Source organism: Amborella trichopoda, chromosome 4 (genome assembly GCF_054954075.1).
Source record: "Amborella trichopoda isolate Santa Cruz 75 chromosome 4, AtrichopodaSantaCruz75HAP2 v2.0, whole genome shotgun sequence".
NCBI lineage: Eukaryota > Viridiplantae > Streptophyta > Magnoliopsida > Amborellales > Amborellaceae > Amborella > Amborella trichopoda.
Genome location: NC_142339.1, coordinates 1,721,720 through 1,747,015, shown reverse-complemented (window position 1 = coordinate 1,747,015; position 25,296 = coordinate 1,721,720). Strand labels below are relative to the sequence as shown.

The following is a 25,296-nucleotide window of genomic DNA, read 5'->3' as shown; positions in this document are numbered from 1 at the left end:
TGCCAAGAGAGAGAGAGAGAGCTTTATTATCAATGGAAGCTTTGATACAATCAACACTTCTTCCCATGGAACAAAACCATTTCAATTCATGCAGAGGACAATGCATGAAGAAATTTCCTGTGTCCATCACCAACAAACAACCTTGCAACGAACAATCCGCTGGCTCATCCAGCCCTCAAAATGGTTTAAGGATCACGTGAATGTAAATAAATTCAAGTAAATTCCAAGTATGCAGCCTCTTCACACTTCGACACTCTTTAATTACCTGTAAACAAAATTCTTAACCAGCAACTTCAGAGAGTCTTCGCTTTCCGAACATTTCTGTTTACATTAACTTTCTGTTTACAGTAACTCCATTCTCAGAACCAGCCTTCTATGGGCCAGTTTTATTTCATCTCTTCATATCCAAGAAATCGCAGGTCTCAGTAACCAAGAACTTCTTCAGCTGGTAAGAGTCTTAGGTGGGTGGCCCAAGGAGACACCAGAGTTCAAATCCCACACCATAATTCTCGCCCCAGAGAGAGCGCGAAAGAGAAATAGAGCAATATAGGTCAAACACGGTCAGCATCACCCGCCTTCATATACAACCCCTAGAGATGGCCTTCAATGTTCCACATGGCCCTAGGCTTTGCTTTGGAATTTGGCCGGCAAACTGCTAAAAGGACTCTTTGCAGAGAGGGACAACAGGCTCTCTAAAGCTTATTCACTGAGAGGCATTTAAGAGCTACTAATTACCTTCAATGAGATTCACATATACAACCTGGCATTGGATTTGCATAGAAACTCTCCTCGAACTTTGGAAACTCTCCAGGCTCCCGCATGTAGGGCCCACCAACCCGATCCTCATGTAATTTTCTCACCCTATTACTGAACTCTTCCCACGAGATCTTGCCCTTGTCCAATGCATCAATCAATTCTACCAAATTTTGCCTGTTCAAAACAAAAGTAAACCAATCAATCCTTGTAAACCGTTTTTTGGCCAGATAAAAATGCCGTAACCCTTCACAACCAAAACAAACCAGAACAAAAATGTATTTTCTTTTGATCAGTGGGAAAAGAAAAAGAGTCCAACTACTAGGGGTGATGCTCTATTAGTATGCTTTGCGATTTTTTTGATGGAAAATTCTCTTGGACAAGGGCATTTTCAGAATTTCTGATAGCAATGAAAAGGGATGATATTGTAGTAACATTTGCAGAATGCTAGCCATTGCCTGATGCAAAATGTTCATCATTTTTGTCCACAACTAAGGAAAACATCCACCCTACAGTAATTTGGTGCGTGTACTGTATTCCAATAGGGGAAATTGTACACTTGCTCCCTCAGGCGAAAGAGCTACTTGATTTTCTTAATCTGAGATTACAAGATGAGAATTTAAAAAAACAAAAATATTTAAAAAAATGAATTCTTGAACACCTAAATCTCACAGTCCAAAAAAGGGACCCTCTGTTTTCAATCATATGGCATGTACTTTTTTGGCAATTCTACAGTGCATATTATTGTTGTTGTTGGTGATGATGTTGTCAGATGTTGTCATTGTTGTTGTTGTTGTCGTATTGAACAGTCTTTTCAATTATATGGCATGACTTCTTTTTTTGCCAATTCTTGAGGGCATATTATTATTATTGTTATTTTTTTACCAATTCTAGAGTGCTGTTCATTATTTTTGAGTAGGCTACATCCCCCGAAAATTGGAGTCCTAAAATACTCCTAATTGGGCTTTTGTTCGGATAAGAGTGAACCCTATCCATGTATGTTTTATGTGTGTGCGTGCAATGGGCAAGTAAACCCCAGCCATGAATGTCTTTTGTGCATGCAAATGTGCATGTGTGTTTGTGTATGTTAGTGTGAAAAAGAGAGACTAAATAGATCATAATGCTCAAGACTTGACTCACCGGTCTGGGTTTATGGTTTTCCTAAAGTTCTCAAAACGCCGGTGCCCTTGCACAGCCTTGGCCATGTTACCATCATAGGTGTAGATAAAGACATCACTTTGGCGGGCCACAACATAGTCCAACCCAGCAAGCATGTTCTGATGATTCCTGAAAGGCCTTAACTCATCCTCTGTAGTGAGAGAAGAATGAGAGAAAATGTTTGGGAATTCTTCTCTCAAGTATTGCATGCTTCCATTGCCATAGGCTTCACCAGCCACCAAGTAGATGTTGGTTGTTTGAGGGAAGCCCAATGCCTTTAAGAGAAGGGAAGTCTCTCGAGGAGTGAGAGGGCAACCCCCCTGTTTTCTACGCTCAACCGCGTCTATTTCTTTCTCTTTCCAATGGCTCACCTCATACCTCATTTGGCGGAGCTCTTCACCTTCCTCCTTGGTCAAGTTATGGCTGCATCCTGTGAAAGCTAGCATGTCCTTCTCATACCTATATAGATATAGAGAGAGTGAGAGTGAGAGAGAGAGATCAAACTGTAAACTTTAATTTCTGTTTTGTTATTAAAGACAAGATCCATAGATACTAAAACAAAGAATGAAACAAACTAATAATAGGAAAGAACAAAAGGAGATATTGCAGAAAGATAAATGGACTTAAAGAAAATAGAGGGAGAAAAATCACAAATATCACTAGAAAGAAATGAAGAAAAGCAAAAGTTAAGTACTCCAAGAGCACTGAACTCTCAAAAGTCAAGACATACATCTTTTCCTACTCAAGACAACTGCAGCGTCTAATTTAAGTATTTACTGGCAGAGGTAGATTCCAACTTTTACCAAAAGCAGTAACAAAAGTTCTTAAAAAAGAAAGGGCCAAAAACACACACACACAGAAAAGGGGGGGGAGGAAGAGCAAAGACCAAGAAAAGATATGAAGGCCATAGCTTACCTGAGATGTAGTGCAATATAGGGGCTTCCACCCCTTCGCATCCTTGATACCAGAGTATTCCCAAGCTCTTCTATTGCAGCTGAGTACTTCAAAGCATGATAGTTTACTCGGCACCTTAACTTCTGTATTGAACTTGGAATCCCATTATTGGCAAGCCGAGAATCAGTATGAGTGAAGTACATAACTTTGTGTTGCTTTAAAGAAGGGAGGACCTCTGATTTGTAATAGCTGACCTGAATGAGAGCGTCAGAGTGTCATTATTGAATTAGTAAATTCAAAAGTTAGCATGTCTTGGTTGAGTTTGAAATTTGATTAGTCAAATGTAGATATCTGGTTAAGACGATCTAGTTAAACAAGGGTATTATTCAGCAGCTGATGGCTGACTAATTAGTCCAAAAATTTTGACTAGGATACAAAGAGAGAGTGCACCATGATAGCATATGAGTTCAAAATCAGCTTGCTAGCAATTGCTCAACCATCCAATAAGAAGAGATGGTTGAGATGTCTCAATCCTACACTAAAAGTCCATCAAAAAGCATACTGTTCTAAACACCACTGGTCGTCAAAGTATGCAAATCCAAATACATAGAGAATTGAACGAGTACTTTCTGTCCTTGATTAACATGGTCAACTAAGAAGTGCAGTGATTATGGTATACTCTCTCTCAGAGTACCAACCACAGAGAAAGAGAGAGGCAGTTAGGAAGATAGATAGAGAGAGAGAGAGAGAGACAGACAGACAGAGAAGGAGGGAGAGAGAGTAATCAATTAACTAACATTAAGCAATTAGTAGACCAATAAGGAAAACAGGACAAGCAAAACCAGAGACCTTGGACCAAGAAACAGGGGTTTTCTTGAAGGGCTCAATCCCAGCATAAGCATCAGGTAATCTCTCCACTATGTCAATATCATCCTTGAGTGTCTCAATGAAATGTTGCCAATCAAACAAATCTTTGAAGCCACTGCAAAGAAAGAAGGATAATAGCCAAGAACAATATCAGAACTATTAAAAAAATCAGGAATCCATTGCCTGCCATGCCTAAGTATCAGAAAATTATAAAATAAAAGAAAAGAACTGAAGAATAAGAGTTTTTATAATGAGTCAACCAAAACTTAGATTAAGAGGAGGAAGAAGAAATAGAAACCTCTCATCAGCCCAATAAGAAGTGTGGTCAAGAGAGGGGAGGACAAGAGTTGCCTTCATGATCTTTGCAACAGCTACCATGTCACATATCTGCATTCTAAAGAATGATTAATGAGAGTATTGTGGTTATAACACTTTGAAATCAGCCAATTCTATCGAAGAATAAGGCAAAGAAATTGCACCCCAAATCTCATCTGATTCAAGCCACCATTAGCATTTATAAGGATATACCCATTTGTCTTGGATTCAGATTCTGCAAACAAACAGAAGGATGAAAAGTTTAGATCTTGCAAACAAACAGACGGATGTATGGTTATATAAATGCAGATGTATTCTATGACTGTGCGCATGTATAAATATGTATGTATGCATGTATATACATGTGTCATGCAGCTTATGACATGATAGAATGGAACCCAATTTGTGGCAAGATGTTAAGACTTCAAGCTTCAAAAATCTCCTCATACAAACCACCATTCTGATTATACATACATACATACATACATATTTACAAATATAAACATATGTATTTACGTGTAATATGTAGCAACCCTAGTGCTGTGATCCTTATCAACTCACTTTTGGAACTTTTTGGCCTATCGATGCATTGTCTGAAGCTTTCAGTATTTGGCGTGGACCAGAAACTAGGAAGCTGAAAGGAAAAAGGAATCCCCATGATTAAACCAAAAGGATAACTAAATAAGCGAAATACTTAAATAGCTACATTTTCAAAAGCTGACCAATACCCAATTAAAAATAACCAAATAAATCAACAAAGTCTTGATGTCCATCAGAGACGAAAGATATTCATGCAATTTCACCTGGCCAAATGAGCTTTCAATTGCAAAAGACGTGACAGTTAATAAAGTACGTTCATTTTCAATCCCCTCTCTTAGTCCATGGTCATGGGACCTTGGAAAGCCTCGACTTGTGATGGGTGTAACTGAAGATTCCTGATATTAAAATAAGACAACGCATAAGATAAAATTCTCACTTGACGAAAGTTAACTGCCCAACACCAAACCAAACTAGAAAAAAAAAGATCCCAGGATCCATAATAACATGTATATAACAATATCGAAGTCTGATACTTTGTTCATCAATGACAAAAAAGTTGCGAACAGTTTAAAAATTGCCCCGTTTTATTTCTACCCCTCTAAATTTTCATGAGAAAATGCACTTAATGATGAGAGCAACACAAGATAAATGAGCATTAAAGACTAAACTCTTAGATTTATGCTGTGAAATCGAAAGTAGATAACATTACACTCGTTGTCCCAAGATAATGAGATTGATTGTTTTCCTAAATCAAAGTACATTCCTGATTCATATATTACAACAATCTAAGACACCTATATCAACTAAGAAAGGTACCAAATGCAAACAAATACACCAAGAAATCAGATCATGAAAGAGAAACAAACCCTGATGTTTCCTCTGCAAAACTATAAATTATGGGGTTTTGCTATAAGAAACCATGAAAATCTTCTCAATAGAACATCCCTTGATTCACATATCGCAGTAAACACATAAAATTTATGGATTAAGAAGTTGTAATCAACTAAAGAAGACCAAATAAACAAAAAAAGTTAGAGAGAGAGAGAGAAGCAAATTAGAGTGATACAAATCCACCTCTAATCCTTTGCCAGAACGGTTCAAAGTAAAGAAATATAATTCATGTAAATATCCAATCTGCACGCCCAGAGAGAGAGAGAGAGAGAGAGAGACCTGATGAATACCCAAACTACTGGACCCAGATCCAATCCACCATGAACCCAAGATCTTCAACACACCCAACAACAAGCAGCCCACACAAAATACGAAGAACATGAAATGACCAAACTTTCTCTTACTACTTCTCTCTCCATAATCATTAACCCTGCTCTTCTTCCCCCCATATTTTCCAGACAAAGGGGATCTCTGAGAAACTCTAGAGACATTCTTCCTGTTCTCCGAAAAAGCCTCCCCTTCTCCCTCATCAACTCTAGAAAAATTGCGCTCTGATCTTGGTGATTTCAATTGGATTTCTAAATCTAAGTTATTGCCATTTCCTCTTTTGAAAGAGTGGGTTCTTCTGGTTTTGGGTTCTGAGTATCTTGGGCTGTTGTTTCTCTGAGAAATGGCAATTCCATCACCATTATTCGGTTGAAACTGAAAACCCATGATTTATTTTTTGTGGGTTTTCTTTTGCAGGTCGCCAATGGACTAATGGTCATGGAGAGAGAAGGTTTGATGGACATTGGACAGTTCCATAACCGGACCGGACTGGTTCTCTGTCATGGCTGTAAAGTCGCAGAAATTAACGGGAAATAATGGAGCTTCTTTCTTGCAGCCCCCAAAAGCTGGCCCTTTATGCCGGCAAATGTGAACTATAAATTCCCACACTAAGATCACTTCTCTCTCATAAACTCTCTCTCTAAAATCTCTCTCTCTAGAATCTTTCCCCTAGAATCACTCGACCACTCCTGACGCCGCTTACTTAAATACCGTGACTGGATCACAGGTCTCTCTCTCTCTCTCTTTCTGAAATTCTCTCTCTGGTCTTAAAATTCACTCGCAGGATTTCATCTCTCCCCACAAATTCTCAATACCTCTTTCTTCCATCACATACTGCCCGCCATTACTGACTTTATAATGGAGACTTCCACTTCCATATAAATTCAATACCCTTAACCGCAGTGACTAGTAGTCTCGTACTACTTATGGCATAATGACAAATATACGGTTACTTGTAATTTCTTATATTTGTTAAAAAAAAAATAATACGATGGGGTTTTTATAAGGCCCAGGCTTTTTCAAAACAAAATAAACTCCCCTCCCGAATCTTTGAACATAAAGCACTCTTAATAAAAAAAATCTCCATAATAACTCTAAAATCAAATTTCAATACCCCACAATGAAATTCAAAATAAAAATGGTCTTGATCTAGTGGATCTATAACGCTCAAATACCCCTATGACTTACCCTTTTTTATTTTTTGAAATCCTTTTTTTTTATTCACAACCATAATGTTGAATCCACGATCTGATGCTTGAATTGCAATTTCCATTGAGTTATGGGGGTGAGTCTTAACTTGCTTTGACAGAGCTACAATCCCATCTAACTATTTTCTAAAAAATTATAGAGCAGTCAAATAATGTATTTATTCATTTTTATCATCTTTGTAAATAAAAAATATGCTTTTTTTAATTGTGACTTGCTTTTCTTTAGGAGTCCGGTAACTATTTGGATGATGTAAAAATTAGGAATAAATTTTAAAAAATTTCCATAATTTTTTTAATGAGTAATTGGCAGAGCTAGAAATGAACTAATACTGGAAAAAGGTCTCAAAAACTTTTCATAAGCTTATGTTCTTTTCTACATCCTATAATTATTTTTTAGCTTATAATTTTATACACATTTATGACTAGCTCTTTTTTAAGAAATTTATCAAATAAACTTAAAAATCACCTATTTAACATTTCAGCCATTTTCAACTATTCTAACTCGTAATCATTATTTTTTTATGGGATTCTTTAAATTAAGTAAAAAATGGATGAAGTGTTAAATAATCATTCTCTTGAGTATATTTTGAAAATTTCTTGGGACTTATGTTTTGAATGAGCAAGGTCATTTTGACATGTTCTTAAGAAAAATAGAAAGAAACCTAGTGGAATTGACATGGTTTTAAGAAAAAATACAAAGAAACCTAAGGGAATTCTAAATTGGGTGTGGTTTGTATAGAGTTGAGGCTCTAAACATTCAAAGTAAGGCGCACCTACATATAGTATCAAGAAATGTGGTTTCAACCGTGGAAATCTTTAATTATAAAATTTAAAGTTTAAAAAATAGTGTAGATCGAGCAAATCTATGAAAATTTAAAAATCTTTAAATTTGATGGTCTAAAAATACGTTACAAGATGCACTATTTTCAAACTTGAAATCCATATTTTTCTCACGTCCGTACGTCTTTATTGTCGAGAAGATCAATTTGAGGATATTTGGGCATCAAAACAACCTTTTCTAGTGAATTTTTTGAGGTGGGCTCTAATTTGATTGTTTAGAGCCTCGACTCTATAAAAACTTTTTCCTTCCAAATTTGGGAATATACTACTCAAATATTAAAGAACAAACACTGAAAAGTCTACTTTTAGTTTTAACTAAATTCACCAAAATGACGTGTTTGTTTCCGTGGTATTGAAGAAGCCATAGGTACTCTTGAAGTTATGAAAACTTAATAACTGCATGGAGTGGTTTCTATAAGGTTCAACTTTAAATAATCCAATTAAGGCGCACCTCTAAATTACATTATAATATGTAATTTTGGTATAAACAATTTTTTGGATTATCTCAAAATTTTATTTTTATATTTAATTATAAAATTTTAAACTAAAAAAATCAAGTAGATCTATAAACATCTGAAAATTTCGAAAATCGACAGTCTAGATAATGTTATACAAAATGCACTATTTCTAAGACTCAAATTTTTTTTTTTTCCATATTCATATATCGCATTATCGGGATAATCAATTAGAGGGTTTTTTTAACATTAAAACAACATTTTTCTATGGATTTTTGAGTTGCATATGTAGTTCTACATTTTAAGGTGGCAACCTTATATAAACTTTTTCCACAACAGAAAAGATACTTACCTACTATTTCCCCTCTCTCTCGCTATATTTTTATATTATAATATTATTTTTAATTGTCATTCAAACTTTAGCACATCTTTTCATGAATCTTGAACTAATATTATATGATCATGCTAGGGCATTCTTTATAAACAACATATTGTATCATGAATCTTGAACTAATATTATATGATCATGCTAGGGCATTCTTTATAAACAATGTATTGTATCATATATTTTGCCTGAGCGTATGGCTCTGGTATTGTCCCTAATAAAGTAGAATGATGGAACATAATTCGTGTAATCAACCCTAAGTAATTGGAATAAGGTTTAGATGATGATGAAATATGATAATTGTTATATTAGTATTATTGAAGTATTTTAAAACCCATAATCAAATCCCATATCATTTACTAGCCAAACGGATTTAGATCAATGATTTTGAACCATTGGCACCGATTTAACTACAAGGGACTTAAAAAAAAAATTTGCCTTGTTATTTAGAATAATGTATTTGTGGCTGTAAAACATTGTTCTTGTATTACTTAAGTTTGATGAATTTATAGGGTATGGTTTGTGTAAGGCTGAGGCACTAACCAATCAAAGTAAGACGTACCTTCATGCAGTGTCAAAACATGTTGTTTTAGTATGAGAAATCTTTGTGATAGTCGGGATATTTATTTTCATTATTGACAGTCTAGACAATACATTACAAGATGCACTATTTTCAATATTTGAATTCTTTTTTTTTACATGCCCATATATCTTGAGGTCGAGAGGATCGGATTGAGGGTTTTTTAGCATCGAAATAACCTCCTCTAATGAATTTGTGAGTTGCACCTTATTTTGATCGTTTAAAGCGTGAACCTTATATAAACTTTTTCTATATTTAAAATACATAATTACAACGTGTTGATTTCACAATATCGAATTGAGTGACTAAATACTAAAGTAGAGTAAATTAATCAAGACAAAGTCCAATACTTCTTGATAAATCATGAACAATTTGTGAAAAGTAAAAACTCATAATGCAAACTCTAACCATGACAATAACACCCCCCCCCCCCCCCCCCCCTCAAAAAAATCTAACAATGATTAAAAATATAATTCTAAAAACCAATTTTCAAATAAGAAATTGACATTTTTCTCAATTTTTCAAATTAAATATACATATTTCTCAAAAATAAATCACAAAACAATAAAAAAAATACGCAATGTAGCTGCGGATCAGAGAAATAAGGGTATTATAGTCATTTTCGATTTCCACGAAATATTCCTCTCTGGAACCTTTTTATGTGGCGGCCGGACGCGTGCCAATAAATTATTATGTGGAATTATTTTCTACAAATTTAAAAATCTTGGTTTTTGGATTTTTAGAATTTAAAATTATTTTTGGCGTTTCATTTCTGGTTTGTAGAGAACCACGCGCTGGGTGGTGGACACGACTCATGAATCTAATGACTGGGGTCATGGACCGCCGGCACGTGTGGGGCCCACATCTGACGGTGGAGATCAGATCTCAGAGTGGAAGCCATGTGATGGACTTTAGCTTTCGACACACTCACACAGCTTGGAAGAACTCAATCTCTCTCTCTCTCTCCTCTTTCTCTCTCTATCAGCTGCTCATTTTAATCTCTCTCAACACCATTACATTACCAAATAACAAGGATTGTAATAGGATTCCTAATAGGGGCAAAAAAAAAAAAAAACTTTTTAATATAAGATTGTAGTTAACAAAAACATGAAAACCCAAAAATGTAGAATAACGGTCCCTCCAAATGATTAATGAAATAACAAAAAACAGGAAAAAAAATATAAAAATGTGAAGTTATTCAAACTTCTATATACACAAAAAAGAAAAAAAAAGAAGGAAGAAGCAAGGTAATGCTTTGTTGTACCAAACAATATGTATAAGCAAATTTAAATATTTAACCTCATCTCATATTCCCAGCTGCCAAAATATTTGGCTGAGTGGTTTTATAATGATGTTATTGATGGTTAATATTTTTATACTCTACATATTATTTTGGAGAGATTACTTATTGAAGGAACCATTCCTCGTGTTTTTTTTTTTAAGGTAAGGTGTCAACTTTAAATTATCGAAGTAAAAGTAAGTTGCACTTCAAAACTATGTAAAAAATGCAGTTTCAATGCCGCTAAGTCTTGCAATGAAAATATATTGTTACCCCCAATTATAAAATTTAAAGTTTAAAAAATAGCGACCATCAAGCAAATTTCTAAACACTTAAAAATATTGAAAATGAATAAAGATGAATGATTTTTAGGACTATAAATTCCTTCTATTTTTTTTCATTTCTATGGTCGAGATGATTGATTTGAGGGTTTTCCAGCACAAAAATAACCTTCTAGTGTGTTTTTTAAGTGCATCTTACTCGTACAATATAAGGTTAACACCTTATCTAAACTTTTCTTTTTTTTTCAAATATAATTTTAAAGATAATTTGTTAGTGAAAATTTAGATGGAATTTTCTTAAATTAAGTCTCAATTCCATCAAGAAAAACCAAAAAAACAATCTAGGAATTGGCAATTTGAGAAGTGGCAATCACGATGCTCTCGAGCTCGGTGGCGGCAGGTGACGAGAGCCAGTTGAAGCCCACGGTGCTCAGCATCTCTTCAAGGATATTCTCGAGGGGCTCGGGGTTGTAAGGGACCGAGTCGGGGAGGCGGTGCCCGAGGTATCCGGGCTCGACCTCACTACGCACCGGGAGCTTCTACATCTTGGTAGTAGTCGGCGACCATAATATGGGCTTGCTTTCCCAAGTCCTTAGAGGGTCTAGAGGGTGGGGTGCATCCATGACAGAGGAGTCGAAGTTCTCAGGGGTGTTGGTGAAAATTTTAAGAAAAATTTCTTAAATTGAGACTCAATTTAAGAAAATTCCATCAAAATTTTCACTAATAAATTATCTTTAAAATTATATTTGATTAAAAAAGAAAAGTTTAGATAAGGTGTTAACCTTATATTGAGGGTGGGGTGCATCCATTACGGAGGAGTCGTCGAAGTTCTCAAGATGTCGGTGAAAGTTTTAAGTCAAAGCTTTCACTAACAAATTATCTTTAAAATTTACTTGATTAAAAAAGAAAAGTTTAGAGAAGGTACGAGTAAGGTGCAATTAAAAAACACACTAGAATGTTGTTTTTAGGCTGGAAAACCCTCAAGTCGATCATCTCGACCATAGACATGAAAAAAAATAAAGGGAATTTATAGTCCTAAAAATCATTCATCTTTATCCATTTTCAATATTTTTAAGTGTTTATAAATTTGCTTGATGATCACTATTTTTTTAACTTTAAATTTTTATAATTGGGGGTAACAATATATTTTCATTGCAAGACTTAGTGGCACTGAAACTGCATTTTTTACATAGTTTTGAGGTGCAACTTACTTTTACTTCAATAATATAAAGTTGACACCTTACCTTAAAAAAAACACACGAGGAATGGTTCCTTCAATAAGTAATCTCTCCCAAATAATATGTAGAGTATAAAAATATTAACCACCAATAACATCATTATAAAACCACTCCGCCAAATATTTTGGCAGCTGGGAATATGAGATGAGGTTAAATATTTGAATTTGCTTATACATACTGTTTGGTACAACACAGCATTACCTTGCTTCTTCCTTTTTTTTTCTTTTTTTTTTTGTGTATATAGAAGTTTGATTAACTTCACATATTTATATTTTTTTCCTTTTTTTTGTTATTTCATTAATCATTTGAAGGGACCGTTATTAAACATTTTTGGGTTTTTATGCTTTTGTTAACTACTATATTAAAAAGTTTTTTTTTTTTTGCCCCTATTAGGAATACCATCCTTGTTATTTGGTAATGTAATGGTGTTTAGTATTGTTGGTGTTGTTTAATTGTACACTTCCAATTAATCCATCGCATGATTTATATATTGACAACAGAGCAAGCATTGACATTACATTTAATGAAAATTTAGACAAAAATTTGTCAGGTATTACCCTAATTAGTACTAGATAATAACATAGAAGTATTGTTGAAGGACTTTAATACATTCATATAATAATTGCAAATCATAATTTAATCTAATATCACCTTTGTATATCCATTTGTTCACTCCATTTTTGAGCCAAATCTGAAACATTCGACTCTTTTAACTTAATTTTTGGTGATCTGTATTTTTTACCCAATTTTTTGCTTCCTACTTTTTAAAAGAAAATCGATTTATTACCGATATTTTAGTTTGCCGATTTATTACTATTCCCCAACCTACTAAATATGATCTATATTTCACACACACATACACTCAACATCTACAACTTCCCACTAATAATCTTTCTATCTCATCCCTTCTCTCTCTCTCATGTAGATTGTGAAATGTCTCTTCTCTCTCTCTTGTAGATTGTGAAATGCTTAAGAGACAAAAAGGTGCTTTAAAGATAAATGATTATGAAGAAAACGAAATGATGATACATAATATTTACAGGCTTAAAGGAGTGATTCCAACTGTTTTATATCCAAGTCATCTTCTTGAGGACCATCTCTCTCTTCTGATGGCATCCTATAAGCATCTGCCATGGCCTTACCTTTGTCCAGCACAGCTGCTGGCACTGTTTCAAGAAGGCTAGCAACACAACACTCACAGTTAGAGAGAGAGAGATGCATATGAAGAGAGAGAGAAAGATGTGATATGGAGAGAGAGAGGGATGGAGAGATGTGACATGAAGAGAAAGAACATTAGAAAAAGGACACGGTTCTGGTGAGTCAGCCAACTCAACTATTTCCATGCGGTCCCTTGCCTATCAAACGTCCAACTTTAAGATGGACGTTAGAAAATGTTAAATCCACTAAAAGTTGAAAAAAACAGTAGTAAAAAGAATTCAAAAAACAAAATTTATATTACTCGAAAAAGAAAATTTCCAAATTTAGATCATTGTCATAGTTGAGATTCTTGAATGCTAAAATTTTGGATCGAAAATACATCTTTGAGATATATTTTGGAGGGAGACTGCATGAGAATAGGTGAGTCGGTCGACTCACCAAATACTTTTTCTTAAAAAAAAAAGGACCTAGTTTCTATGCGGCCAAGCCTACATATGTAGAAATGCAGGCCTCTTACTAAGTCTGTTTTTGAGATGGATTTTAAGACTTAATTTTTAAGGACATGCAATCTCTAATATGGAGATCATGAATATTAAAAAATAAATAAATTTTAAAACAAAAACTAATAATTCTATTAAGAAAACATTTGGACCGTTAGTTTCTATTGTTTTTAGACGGAACACCTACTTGACTGCATATGTAGAAATGTGGTCCATCCCGCATGAAACAATTTTCTAAAAAAAACAAAGGATACGAAGAGAAAGGGACAGAGATGTGATATGTAGAGTGAGAGATGTGATATGGAGAGAGAGGAGGGTGCTTTGAGAAAAAAAAACAAGAGATACCCAGGCAGAGTTCAGACAGAGGGAGAGAGAATAAAGAGGTTTTCACTCTGGGGAATACTGTGATAAAAGCTGAGAAGCCATGAAGATCAATATAAAAGATTGAGAAAGAGGTTTTTGAGTTATGCAGAATAGAGAGAGAAACTAAATCAATAATGAAACCTGTCTAATGCACCAAGTGCTGCATCAATCTTGGCCTTCATTTTTTCGACTTTGGCTTCAGGGTCACTCCTTGATGCATGAAGCAACAGGGAATCCAAATCTTCCAAAGCACTGTAGAAATCTTCTAGCTAACAATATAAGAGGAGATACAGTACTAACAACAGCAGCAGCAACGGCAATATTAATAATAGTAATACCGGAGGCATTGGTCGACAGCATCGAAAGCGGCTTTGCCTTTACCATCTTCGGATGCATACTGAGCAACCTGCAATTTTCATATAATACAAAATATGGTGAGCAACCTGCAATTTTCATATAATACAAAATATAGAGTGCACATAGCATGCTCACGACAGGAGCAACTTGTGCACTTGCTCCCACTAGCAAAACACCTGATCAATATGAAATTTTGTAGTACATATTTGATCCACCAGATGAATAATTTGAAAATAATAAAAAATTATTTTGATGTCTAAAAACCTAGAACCAAGGACAGATAGATGGTCCAAACCACTCCAACAATCCATCTGTCCTTGGATGACTACCATTTTTTTAAGGTATACTTCAGATAATTTCCCAATTTTCTTTTGGAAGGTTTTATATTATTATTTTTTTTTAAAAAAAAGCCGATCCAAATCAAAACCAGCCAATCCGTATTGGGAATTGTTGAGGGCGAACCCATTCCCCAAATCAAAACCAGCCAATCCGTATTGGGAATTGTTGAGGGCGAACCCATTCCCTAAAAATATCGGGAACCGGTTGGTTCTAACGCCGGTTCCCTAAAAAAACAGATAACTAAACCAGTTCTACCTCTTCTTTTTTTGGCCTTATTTATTATAACTTTTGAACCTTTAGTTTTTCAAAAAAACTTATATACAGGGCGGTCACTGATCCAAATGGATGGCCCCTCTCCCCTTGGTGCGAATGGGTAAGCAAGCCTTAGGATACATGTTTCTTTTATAGGGCAAAGGACTCCAAGTTTTCCTCTGGTTCGCCGATGTGGGATTAAACAACTGGCCAAAAAAATTGGGAAAACCATATCATGCCCCAATGAAATCTGTAGCCTGATTGAACCTGTATTGTAACGAGCCTTGAATAATTTGAGAAATATGACAAATAAATTTGAATTAAAGCAATTTCAAAATTTGAGAACCATGAATCAAATTAATTCCAAATTTTGAATCAACTTCAAATTGATCAAAAAACGCTTATAAAACCCAATCAAACGTGGCTTTGAGGAACCATAAATCAAAATTTGAGAAATTTCGTGGAAGTTTGAACCCAATTTTTTTTTTTTTTCAAGACCAGTGAAATTGATATTTTAGTGGATTTTATTATAAATTTTGTGTTCATTATCTTCAGATTTCAGAGCCAGGAGGAGTATTCAATCACCCATAGCAGGTAATTTTATTTTCAATTCCTACTTTTTTTGCTTAATTTTTATTCTATTGCATTGTTGAGCCAATTTTATAAAAAGAAATCTCATTACCAGGTAGATTTGGACCCAAAAAATTCTGATTTAGTGCTCCTGCAAGGTTTTTTTGCCGCCAAAGACAAATTTTGTTGTGAAATAATGTTTTTTAATGTGAAATTTGTTAATTAGTTTTTATCTCGATAGATTCCTCTATTATCTGAAACTCAGATATGAAATTTTAATGTTGTGATTTTTCCCGAAATTCGTTTTGCTCAAGATTGCTAGTTGCTGCTGAATTTTTTTCTTTCATGGCACTTTCTACCATGTCATAGACTTTGCAATTGTTTTTGGATAAAATTTGTGCAAATTTGATCCAAAACGATGTTCATTCATCTCTCTGCACACTTGCTATACCAGTTTCATAAATCGAAACCTCTTTCCATCCAAATCGAGGGCCTAAAACAAGGCATTTTCAGCTCGTTTTAGGTTCCTGATTTTTTTTCTCTTTTAATTTTTGTACTTTACATATTAAAGGTCTTTTGAAGCTAATATTATAAAGCTTTTTAATTGAAGCTTATATAAGGATTTTTAGATTAATGATATTTACAAAAATAAAAATTACAGATAATTATGTTAAATTACAAGAATGAAATTACAGACAATTATGTTAAATTACATATAATTACAAAAAAAAAAAAAATGTAAAATAGGTAATATACAAAAATTAATATAATTATCTTGAAATTGTTGTTGTTGAAATATTTATGTTAGTAACTTATAAGGGAAAAAAAGGCATGGTTAGAAGGGCAAGGTGTAAGGCCCAAAAGGATATGGTTGGACATAGTGAGAAAAGATATGAGGACTCATGGCCTCATTGAGGGTATGACTCTTAATAGAGCATAATGGCAGACCATGATCCATGTAGCCGACCCCAATTAAGTGGGAAAAGGCTTTGATGATGACGATGAATGCACTACCACCCCTTTTTTTTGCAAATTATATTTTTAAAGATTTTTAGTATTTTTGATATTTTTTAAGACTGGATCGGCCGATTCTCCAATCTGGCGTTCCATCCCAGTTTTCCAGATGGACGATCTAGGTCACCAATCCATTTTTAAAACCTTGCTCATTTGAACTAAAGATACCGAGTAACAAACAATGCAGCAATGACCGAGAATTTTTAAAGCCAGAAAGGGGTAGCATAGCTATTGAATGAGCTGAAATGAAATCTACATCATTTCTATTCCTAACTATCATCCATCCAAGCGCAAGGCCTATTGGTTAGTGTAGAGGGTTCCACAAATAGTGAATGGTTTTTCATCTGTGAGGATTGCTCAAATTTAGATGAATTTATTTAGCAGGTGTCATGCTGAACTTCACTGATTTAAAGCTGTAACTGTGTCTTAGAAAATTTTCAACAACCCTACTCTTTAACAGTTTATACCTGGGTTAACTTGCCAATGGCCCCAGGTCAATGGGAATGACACCCCAAATTCACAGTTCCCCAAAGTTAGCAGAAAGTGTGTAGGGGGAAGGTAAGATCACCCATCCCTATATCTAAGCCTGCACTTGTGTTGGTTTACAGCCCAAGGTCAATAGAGAGGGTTCCCAAATATAGCAAACAGTAATACTGCGTAAATTAGTGGACAGTATCCGCAGATAGTTAAAAGGTGGAAGCCTAAGATATAGCTATTCTTTTGTTTCTTATTGAAAGCCTGTATGGGGAAAGTGATCATTATAGGATGCTGATGTGCTCGAGTATTTCAAATCATAAAAAAAATTCAGTACTAGGAAACAGACTAGTTTATGAGATTTTTAATAAAGGGATTTCAATAATATAAGGGTTGAAAGTCCTAAAGGAAAAACCTTCTTGGGGTAAAAGTGTACGAGAAATTACTGCTCTAATGTTCACGCGAAGGGAGGCTGCTGGTCCAGACCGTAACAGGGACCTGCTGTCCGCATATCTTGGTCGATCAGATTCCAAAGTCTTCTCTGCAAATATCAGTAGAGGACACCAGTAAAAAATCTAGAAAGAAAATTTGTATGTATCGCTCATTTAAAAAGAAATAAAAATGTACGCAACACTAGTAAAAAAATTACACGTATCATCTTAAAAGAAGTAGACATGGACATAATTGTCAATTGCCTCCAAGATGATTGCATGTATCAACTAAAATAAGACATTGACCAATTAAACTGCTTCAAACCCGAACTTGTAATGGAAGACTAAAACTTACAACATTTTCAGGTCTAATCCAAACTTGGACAAGCAGCTTTCTTTTATGGGTGTGGTTTGCATATATATATATATGAAAAACTCTTAAAAACGTCTATAGGCAAAATTGAATAATGTTTCACCCCGTCACGGATTTACGGGAACCGTGGCGGTTTTTCGTATTTTTTTACGTGAAAAAATACCGCAACGGACATAGTAGGTCCGTTGCAGTCTTTTAATCCAAGTTGTCCTAAAAAATTGGACGGTGCCGAGCCTATGGGCGAAAACACTGTTCATTTTCGCCCATAGGCATTGCGTAGTGGCTTATATATATATATATATATAGAAAAATTCTTCCCAACGCCTATAGGTGAAAATGATTAGTGATTTCGCCTACCCTCATCACCGTCCAAATTTCATCACGCGGTCACGATTGTTTGGTAGTGTTTTATTTTTCACTTTTTTTCTACTAATCGGAATGACCTGAAATTCGAAGGATATATACATCTTATTGAGGTGTATCTAATAAAAATATAAAAAAAATTATCCGTGAAAAAAAATTGACCAAAACACCCCCGAAAATTTTCGGGGGTATTTAGCCAATTGTTTTCATGTAAAATATTATTTTTATATTTTTTCTAAGATTCCCCTATTTTTGATGAATACACACTCTAAATTTCAGGTCATTTTGATTTGTAGAAAAAAAATGAAAAATGAAACACTACCGGAGAATCGTGACCGTGAGATGAACTTTAGACGGTGATGGGGGTAGGCGAAATCACTATTCATTTTCGCCTAGCGAGATCATTGTTCATTTTCGCCTATAGGCGTTGCATAGTATTTTCCATATATATATATATATATATATATATATATATATATATATATATATATATATATAATATTCTTAAAATGCCTATAGACGAAATTAAATAGTGTTTCGTCCCGCCATAAACATGCTATGTCCATAGGTTTTGCCTTAAAAACTGTTATGGTTTGCCCATGTTTTTTTGCATGAAAAAATACCGTCACGGATATGCTATGTTCGTTGCAGTACTACAACGGACATGCTATGTCCGTGGCGGTCTTATAATCCGTGCCGTCTAAATAAATCGGACGGCATCGAGCCTATGGTCGAAAATACTGTTCATTTTTGCCCATAGGCATTGCATATTCTTTTCCTATACACACACCTATATGGGAAAAGATCCCGTCAGCTTACAGGTTGACAACTACAGTATCAGCCAACGGCCCAAATTGAATCTGGGCCCAATCTAATGGTCATGACCTCATTGCGTATTTGAATTTTTATTTTTTTTATACAAATTCAAATATTTTGAAATTTTGTGTGTTTATTATTAAAATATAGTAGAATCTACTAAAATTAATTCGAAAAATATAAATTGACCAAAATACCTTTGAAACGTTTCGGGGGTATTTTGATCAATTTATATTTTGTGAATTATTTTTTGCGCCTAAATTTTCAAATGATTTGGATTTGTATAAAAGAAATGAAAATTTAAATATGAAATAAGGTTGTGATCATCAGATCGGCCCAGATTCAATTTAGGCCATTGGCTAACACTGTAGCAGTCAGCCCGTGGGCTGACAGCATCCATTCCCTATATATATATATATATATATGTATGTATATATGTATGTATATATATATGTATATATATATATATATATATATATATATATGGGTGGCATCTGCATAAGGTTGCAACTTTAAACAATCAAAAGTGCACCTCCAAATTTTGTCATAAGATGCAATTTTGGTGCCAAAAATTTTTAGGATGACCCGCGAATCTATTTCATCTCTAATTATAAAATTTTAAACTCCAAAAATGGTTTAAATCAAGTAGATTTGTAAACGCATGAAAAGTTTGAAAAGGGATGGTCCAGATAATGTGCTGCAAGATGCACTATTTTTGGTACTTGAAATCTTATTTTTTACCCTCATATATCCATACATATCGATGTTGAGATGGTCAATTAGACGGCCTTCCAATGTCAAAATAGCCTTTTCTGATGGAGTTTTGAGGTGCACCTTAATTCTACAATTTAAGGTGTTATCCTTATTTAAACTTTTATAAACACACACACACACACACATATACATACATGCATACATACATGTGTGTGTGTGTGTTTTTTTTTTTGGGGGAGGAGGTGGGGTGATTCAGGAATTTATCAAATGCATCCAAGAGCTGAACTTTTTAACATTTTACCCATTTCTTTTGATTTAATTTCAAAACCCCATCAAAGGACATTGATAATGAGTTATAGTAGTTGAAATTTTAGATGTCCTTTGAGAAATCGGTAACCTCCTCCCTTTTCATCACCTTTTCATCACCTTTTCTTCCTTTAGATCCCTTTTCTTTTCTCTCCCCCAAAGCCCCTTTCTATTCTCTATCACCCCTATCTCCTCCCTCTGTCTCACTCAAGCCCTTCTGTCACAAGCCACTCTGCTTTCTCTCATCCCTTTTTATTATTTTTTTACATAGGGATTTTTTGGTTTTACTAGTAATACTTGTAAGAGCACCCACAACACATGGGCTTTTGTAAGACATATCCTGTTGTGAATATATATCCTTGCAAAATGTTAAATCATTGATGCCTCAGGTGTATTTAATATATTAGAGAGAAAGAGGAAAACAAGTACACTAGTTTCAGGTCTAAATTGCCAGCTTAGACATATTAGCTCTTTTATTCTATATCTGGAAATTATTGAGAACAAATGTCTTGTGTGTGTTGAGGGACAGCGAGAGGGGGGCAGAATGCAACGGAGGAACCAATTGAGTAAGTGGACTGGTGGTTTATTCTGCATGTCAAGATGATATTACACTCCAAATTTTGATGCCATGGTTATAATTGGTCGCTCTCACAGATAAAAGGGGTGTAATCATGTTAAGAGTTGTCTACAAAGAAACAATTTTGGACCCTGTTGTTTCTATAGCATCCAAATTTTCAATCAAACCCAAAATTTATACAGTACCAACAAATAACAACTAATCATCAATCATGGAAAATCAAAAACAAATCACATAACTTACCTAGGTCCTTGAACTGTGATTGACTCAAGAGAACAGCAGGCACATAAGCCTCAAGAGGATCCAGCTTTTTCCTGGTAAATAATGCATAAGTTCAGGATAGTAAATCATATGGGATTCTGGTGAAGCAAGAAATAACCCATTTGTATCCCAAATTTCATAAGCAAGCCAAAAAAGGGCGCATACAGTACAGCTATGCAAGCTGCAGAACTGAAGCTCAGAGATCATTACAAATTCAATCATAAACACAAAAAGCATAAATGTATGTATACAGTACAGTCATATAGTTCAGAGTGTGTACAGGTGTTTTATGCATGGATGCATATATATCTATACATGAGAGTGTGTGAAATGTAAACAGATGCATATATATGAGTGCCATGTGGAATGCTTCTTTGTAATTCCATTATTTAGGAGGGTTAGGATTGTTGGGGTCAGGGTGCCCTTCCTTGGTACTAACAATGAACACGATGTAAACAGGGAAATTGAGAAGCAAACAGGATGCCATGTTCAAGAGGATTTGCATTACGTCAAAAGAACTCCAAAATTTACAAAGAAATCTAAGAGAAAAACAAGGCCCCATGTGAGAGGATTTGCATTGCGTCAAAAAAAACTCCCAAATTGCATAGAAATCTAAGAAGCAAACAGGGCCCCATGTAGGAGGACATGTGTTACATCAAAAGAACTCCCAAAATTACATGGAATCATAGAGACATATTCAGGTTATAATATTGAAAACATTATAAGAGTCCTTGTCCTTTGAAGATTAGGTGTCATGATGAACATTATCTAATAAAAGAACAACAAATGACTAGTATATTTGAGAATAACAGCCAACAACAGAGAAAACGTTATACTGCCTGATTCACATTCATTGTTCATGGGGCCCTGTGTTACATCAAAAGAACTCCCAAAATTACATGGAATCATAGAGACATATTCAGGTTATAATATGGAAAACATTATAAGATTCCTTGTCCTTTGAAGATTAGGTGTTATGATGAACATTATCTAATAAAAGAACAACAAATGACTAGTATATTTGAGAATAACATTCAACACGAGAGAAAACGTTATACTGCCTGATTCACATTCATAGTTGTCCCGCCTTTACTCATCATACATCCAAGATATTATGATATAACGGAAAGATTGACATTGTGATGTGTTGTAAGACTATATTCACAATTTGATTTATATTTTTGAAGCTAGACATAATAAGCCATGTAAATTTGTGTCCTTTAGATTCTTTTTGTGAATGAATCATTTGTTATTGTGGCTACAGGGGGTTGCTCTAATAATAACAATTAGTGAATCCAGAATGTTTTTTTGGTTGAATTGAACTCATCCCTTTGTAATAAACAGTCATTTGAATCTGACAAAATTCTTTATTTAAATATGTTTCATGACATAATTCCCGTGTAAATGAAGTCGAAGTTCAGAAATAACTTCAACTTCAACTCTAGCAATTAATGCTGTTGTCTACATAAAGTAATAGCAAGATAATACACAGACTGTTTCAACAACAGGGAGAAATTTATCTTCTACAAGAGGGTAGGTGGATTCTTTTAAATTGTGTCTCTGGGTATATATATCAACCAATATTTGGCTTTCTTCATACAAACTGCACTCGAGTTATTAGACTGAAATTTTGTGAACTGATACACCCAAGGCTTCCTCCCGATATGGCAACAAAAAGGGTAAACACTCCTTTACAACAGCCCAACTTTTCCATGCCAACAGATGACTTTTACCCTTTAGTGCCACCTTTCGCCTATTCAATAGGGGAGCTGCTTGACGAAGCCCCGGACATAAGGCCAAGTAATAACCATAACATTGATTGATCAATGATGGATCGATAATGAAAAAGAAAAACAAAGAAAAAAGGAAATTGGAACCTTTACTGAAAGGTTCCAAATTCCTTTCCAGGGAGGAACATTTACCAATATGCCCAGATTTTCCAAGAAAAAATGGAAATGCAAACACAAAAGTCCATTGTCCATTGAGATAAGATGACATTAAGTGAGTTACACTCAACAACGTGTTCATAGAAGTGAATAAAACTTCATTTTGAATCAGAAAACTCACCAAGTTAATTCGACTTGTTCAGTGGGTGAGTTTTTGAAAAGGCAAACTCAGGATGTGTTCTGAGTTTCTCTTCATTGAATAAATTTTTCCATTGATTTGGTAACATAAGGTCTCTAACAATCTGATGGCAATATAACTCGGCTCAACTGACAAGCTGAGTTCGAGCCCCCTTATAAATAGTTAGATTTTGACTATTCATTCAATAATCTGAAAAAATTTGCCGATGTTTTCCAGGTTACTGTTTGACTCAGCATGTTTACTCAGTTATGGCAATGACTTAGTCACCCGTTGAGTTTGAGTTTTTTAACCCTGGATATAGTTGATATCTATAATCTGAGCAACAAAATAGGAATGATCTGCTTGGATTGTCCACAAACACCCCAACACGTTAGGTGAGCAAATAGAAAGTTAACATAGTAGAATCAGTAACTAAAGTGATGAAATTATAAAGTTAACTTTATAAGCCATATAAAATATTAGCTAATCTTAGTTCAAACCCCCTTGGAAAGATGGATAGATACATTTCATAATCAGTCATTTATAGTTAGAAATTACCATTATATGATCTACTTAAAGAGATCAGATAACCCTACAGTTCGATGACAGCTATAAATTCTCAGAGTTCAGTCTACTTAAAGAGCGCAAAATCCTCAAACCCAACTTTTGGACTTTGTGAATGTGTACATTGGCATTACTAATTATAATATATAGCATAAAATCACCGTGTTTAGCCCATTAGAACCAACCATAAAAATCTATAAATCCATTGTGATAAAAAAGAAAAAGAATGCTCACCGTTTCACGTATCTATCGAAAAGATTGCCAGCCTGGGCATCTAGAAAAAAAAATGAATAAATCAGATTGTAATTTCTAAAAATACAATTCGTCCCATACATTCATTTCAGTTATCAATGCTCTTTTTAACTTTCAATTACATTGTCTTTCCTAGTTCTATTGTTGAGGAAACCCATGTAGTTGATTTTTTTTTGCCCTCCCCTGGGGTAAGTAAAGCCTCTTCTTTGTAAAATCATAGGAAATGATGTATACCTTACTTCCAAGATAATAATAAAAAAATTATGAAAAATGTTAAAATAAAAAATAAAATCACCAACAATTGCCAGCAGAAAAGCACAAATATATATATATATACACAAAAAAATTGAAACACCAAATAAAAAAATTTGAAGTTCCCATTGCTCTCATTGTCATTCAATTACCAGTAGTAGTTTAATGACAAAAACAAATCCAAAAAAATCAAACAAGAATTCCTGCCTACCGAACTGGCATTTGTTCCAAAAAAATCTAATAAATTCACCACCAGAAACCTTCAAAAATTACTATTATGGGACAAAAAAGTCCAATAAAAAGATAATTTCGCAACTATAACTTGATCAAATAAATGATAATAATAATAATAATTTGCTAAATAATAAATGAACAGTAGACAATAATGACAATAATAATTTGTTTAATAATAACAGCAATAAACAAATTTTGTTTAATAATAACAACAGCAACAAACAAATAATGAACTATGAATGAAAGTATGGAAAAAGTATGGAAAATGGAGCACCTGTAGGGTATAATTGAGACAGGAGCAAAGCTAGAGAGAAAGTGCGCCGGCTTCCATGCGGGTTCGATGGGTTCCATGAGCAACGGACCGGGAATAGGTTGTTGGGCGCCAGTGGGCTCGGTTTGAGTGGGTGCGGATGGGATCGGAGAAGAAGGCCCAGGCTTTGTGTCGCCATGGACTCAACTCTCTCCCTATCTCTCTCTGCCTTGTGGGGTTAGAAGCAACTGGCGTCCATTGATAAGAACACACTGACTGTGATAGGCACTCGAGTGATAATAGCTGAGAAATATGGGATATTTATAATTGAGAACTATAAATTAAAATCTCTATGGTAATGTTCGTGTCACATGTGTGGTACTACCGGAGAAGTATACATTAGTGTTTTAAACCGGATTTGTTAGGCGGATTTATCACCTGCAGGACCTATCCGGGCCGGATAAGGCCAGTTTTTGGATCTTATCCGGCCGCTTAAGACCAATTTTTTGACATAGAAACTAATCACAAAATCTTTAATATTAATTTTAAGTTTTTTTAAATAAAAAACTAGTAAGAACAAGCATTTTTGTTGATATAGTTGAGTACCTATGAAATGGACATGCTTTGAGTTTCTTCGATCACCACTTATTTCCAATCCAGATCAACAAATCCTTGTCCGGATAGCATTTTTATAAAAACTCGAACATAATGTGGCTACTTTAAAAAATTGCTTAAATTGTCTTTGTTCATGGTTAGATCATTTATCAAGTGACATATTTTGGTAATTTGACCCACCCAATA

At 34.6% G+C, this 25,296-nt stretch overlaps 2 protein-coding genes and 1 long non-coding RNA gene across 12 annotated transcripts; 1 reads left to right on the top strand and 2 right to left on the bottom strand.

The window, feature by feature from the left end:
* Positions 1–6,571, bottom strand: LOC18439439 (O-fucosyltransferase 35). 2 transcript variants are annotated; one of them, XM_088864277.1, is made up of 9 exons: positions 5,698–6,571; positions 4,791–4,922; positions 4,549–4,621; positions 4,152–4,222; positions 3,971–4,066; positions 3,655–3,787; positions 2,827–3,059; positions 1,894–2,370; positions 1–930 (listed from the first exon to the last, which is right to left on the bottom strand). In XM_088864277.1, the coding sequence occupies exons 5-9, from the start codon at positions 4,063–4,065 to the stop codon at positions 738–740; spliced, it is 1,131 nt and encodes a 376-aa protein (XP_088720403.1). In that variant the 5' UTR covers position 4,066; positions 4,152–4,222; positions 4,549–4,621; positions 4,791–4,922; positions 5,698–6,571; the 3' UTR covers positions 1–737. The 2 variants fall into 2 exon arrangements, with proteins under 2 accessions (XP_088720403.1, XP_011625367.2); XM_011627065.3 differs by having other exon boundaries at positions 3,971–4,059.
* Positions 6,572–12,937: 6,366 nt separating this feature from the next.
* LOC18439441 (uncharacterized) lies at positions 12,938–24,789 on the bottom strand. Of its 8 annotated transcripts, none has more exons than XR_016053751.1 (7): positions 24,520–24,789; positions 23,742–23,781; positions 20,862–20,932; positions 17,454–17,579; positions 14,371–14,438; positions 14,174–14,294; positions 12,938–13,191 (listed from the first exon to the last, which is right to left on the bottom strand). XR_016053751.1 is itself a non-coding variant. In XM_088864275.1 (7 exons), the coding sequence occupies exons 1-7, from the start codon at positions 24,692–24,694 to the stop codon at positions 13,056–13,058; spliced, it is 696 nt and encodes a 231-aa protein (XP_088720401.1). In that variant the 5' UTR covers positions 24,695–24,789; the 3' UTR covers positions 12,938–13,055. The 8 variants fall into 8 exon arrangements, 2 of the variants coding, with proteins under 2 accessions (XP_088720401.1, XP_088720402.1); XR_016053750.1 differs by having other exon boundaries at positions 14,174–14,284; XR_016053749.1 differs by having other exon boundaries at positions 17,485–17,579.
* On the top strand, positions 13,971–22,255 carry LOC148782183 (uncharacterized). Of its 2 annotated transcripts, none has more exons than XR_016053756.1 (3): positions 13,971–14,466; positions 15,536–15,574; positions 20,571–21,377. It is a non-coding gene; the product is annotated as an uncharacterized LOC148782183 (long non-coding RNA). The 2 variants fall into 2 exon arrangements; XR_016053755.1 differs by lacking the exons at positions 13,971–14,466; positions 20,571–21,377 and adding exons at positions 15,028–15,101; positions 22,144–22,255.
* Positions 24,790–25,296: the final 507 nt, after the last annotated feature.

Coding starts and splice junctions, on each gene's coding strand:
- LOC18439439 (XM_011627065.3), bottom strand. CDS start 6,132: ATGGGTTTTCAGTTTCAACCGAATAATGGTGATGGAATTGCCATTTCT. Junction 3,788..3,970: donor TCTTATTGGGCTGATGAGAG/GTTTCTATTTCT, acceptor CTTTCTTTGCAG/TGGCTTCAAAGATTTGTTTG. Junction 931..1,893: donor AAAACCATAAACCCAGACCG/GTGAGTCAAGTC, acceptor TGTTTTGAACAG/GCAAAATTTGGTAGAATTGA.
- LOC18439441 (XM_088864275.1), bottom strand. CDS start 24,694: ATGGCGACACAAAGCCTGGGCCTTCTTCTCCGATCCCATCCGCACCCA. Junction 20,933..23,741: donor TTCGATAGATACGTGAAACG/GTGAGCATTCTT, acceptor ATTATTTACCAG/GAAAAAGCTGGATCCTCTTG. Junction 14,285..14,370: donor GCTGTCGACCAATGCCTCCG/GTATTACTATTA, acceptor AGATTTCTACAG/TGCTTTGGAAGATTTGGATT.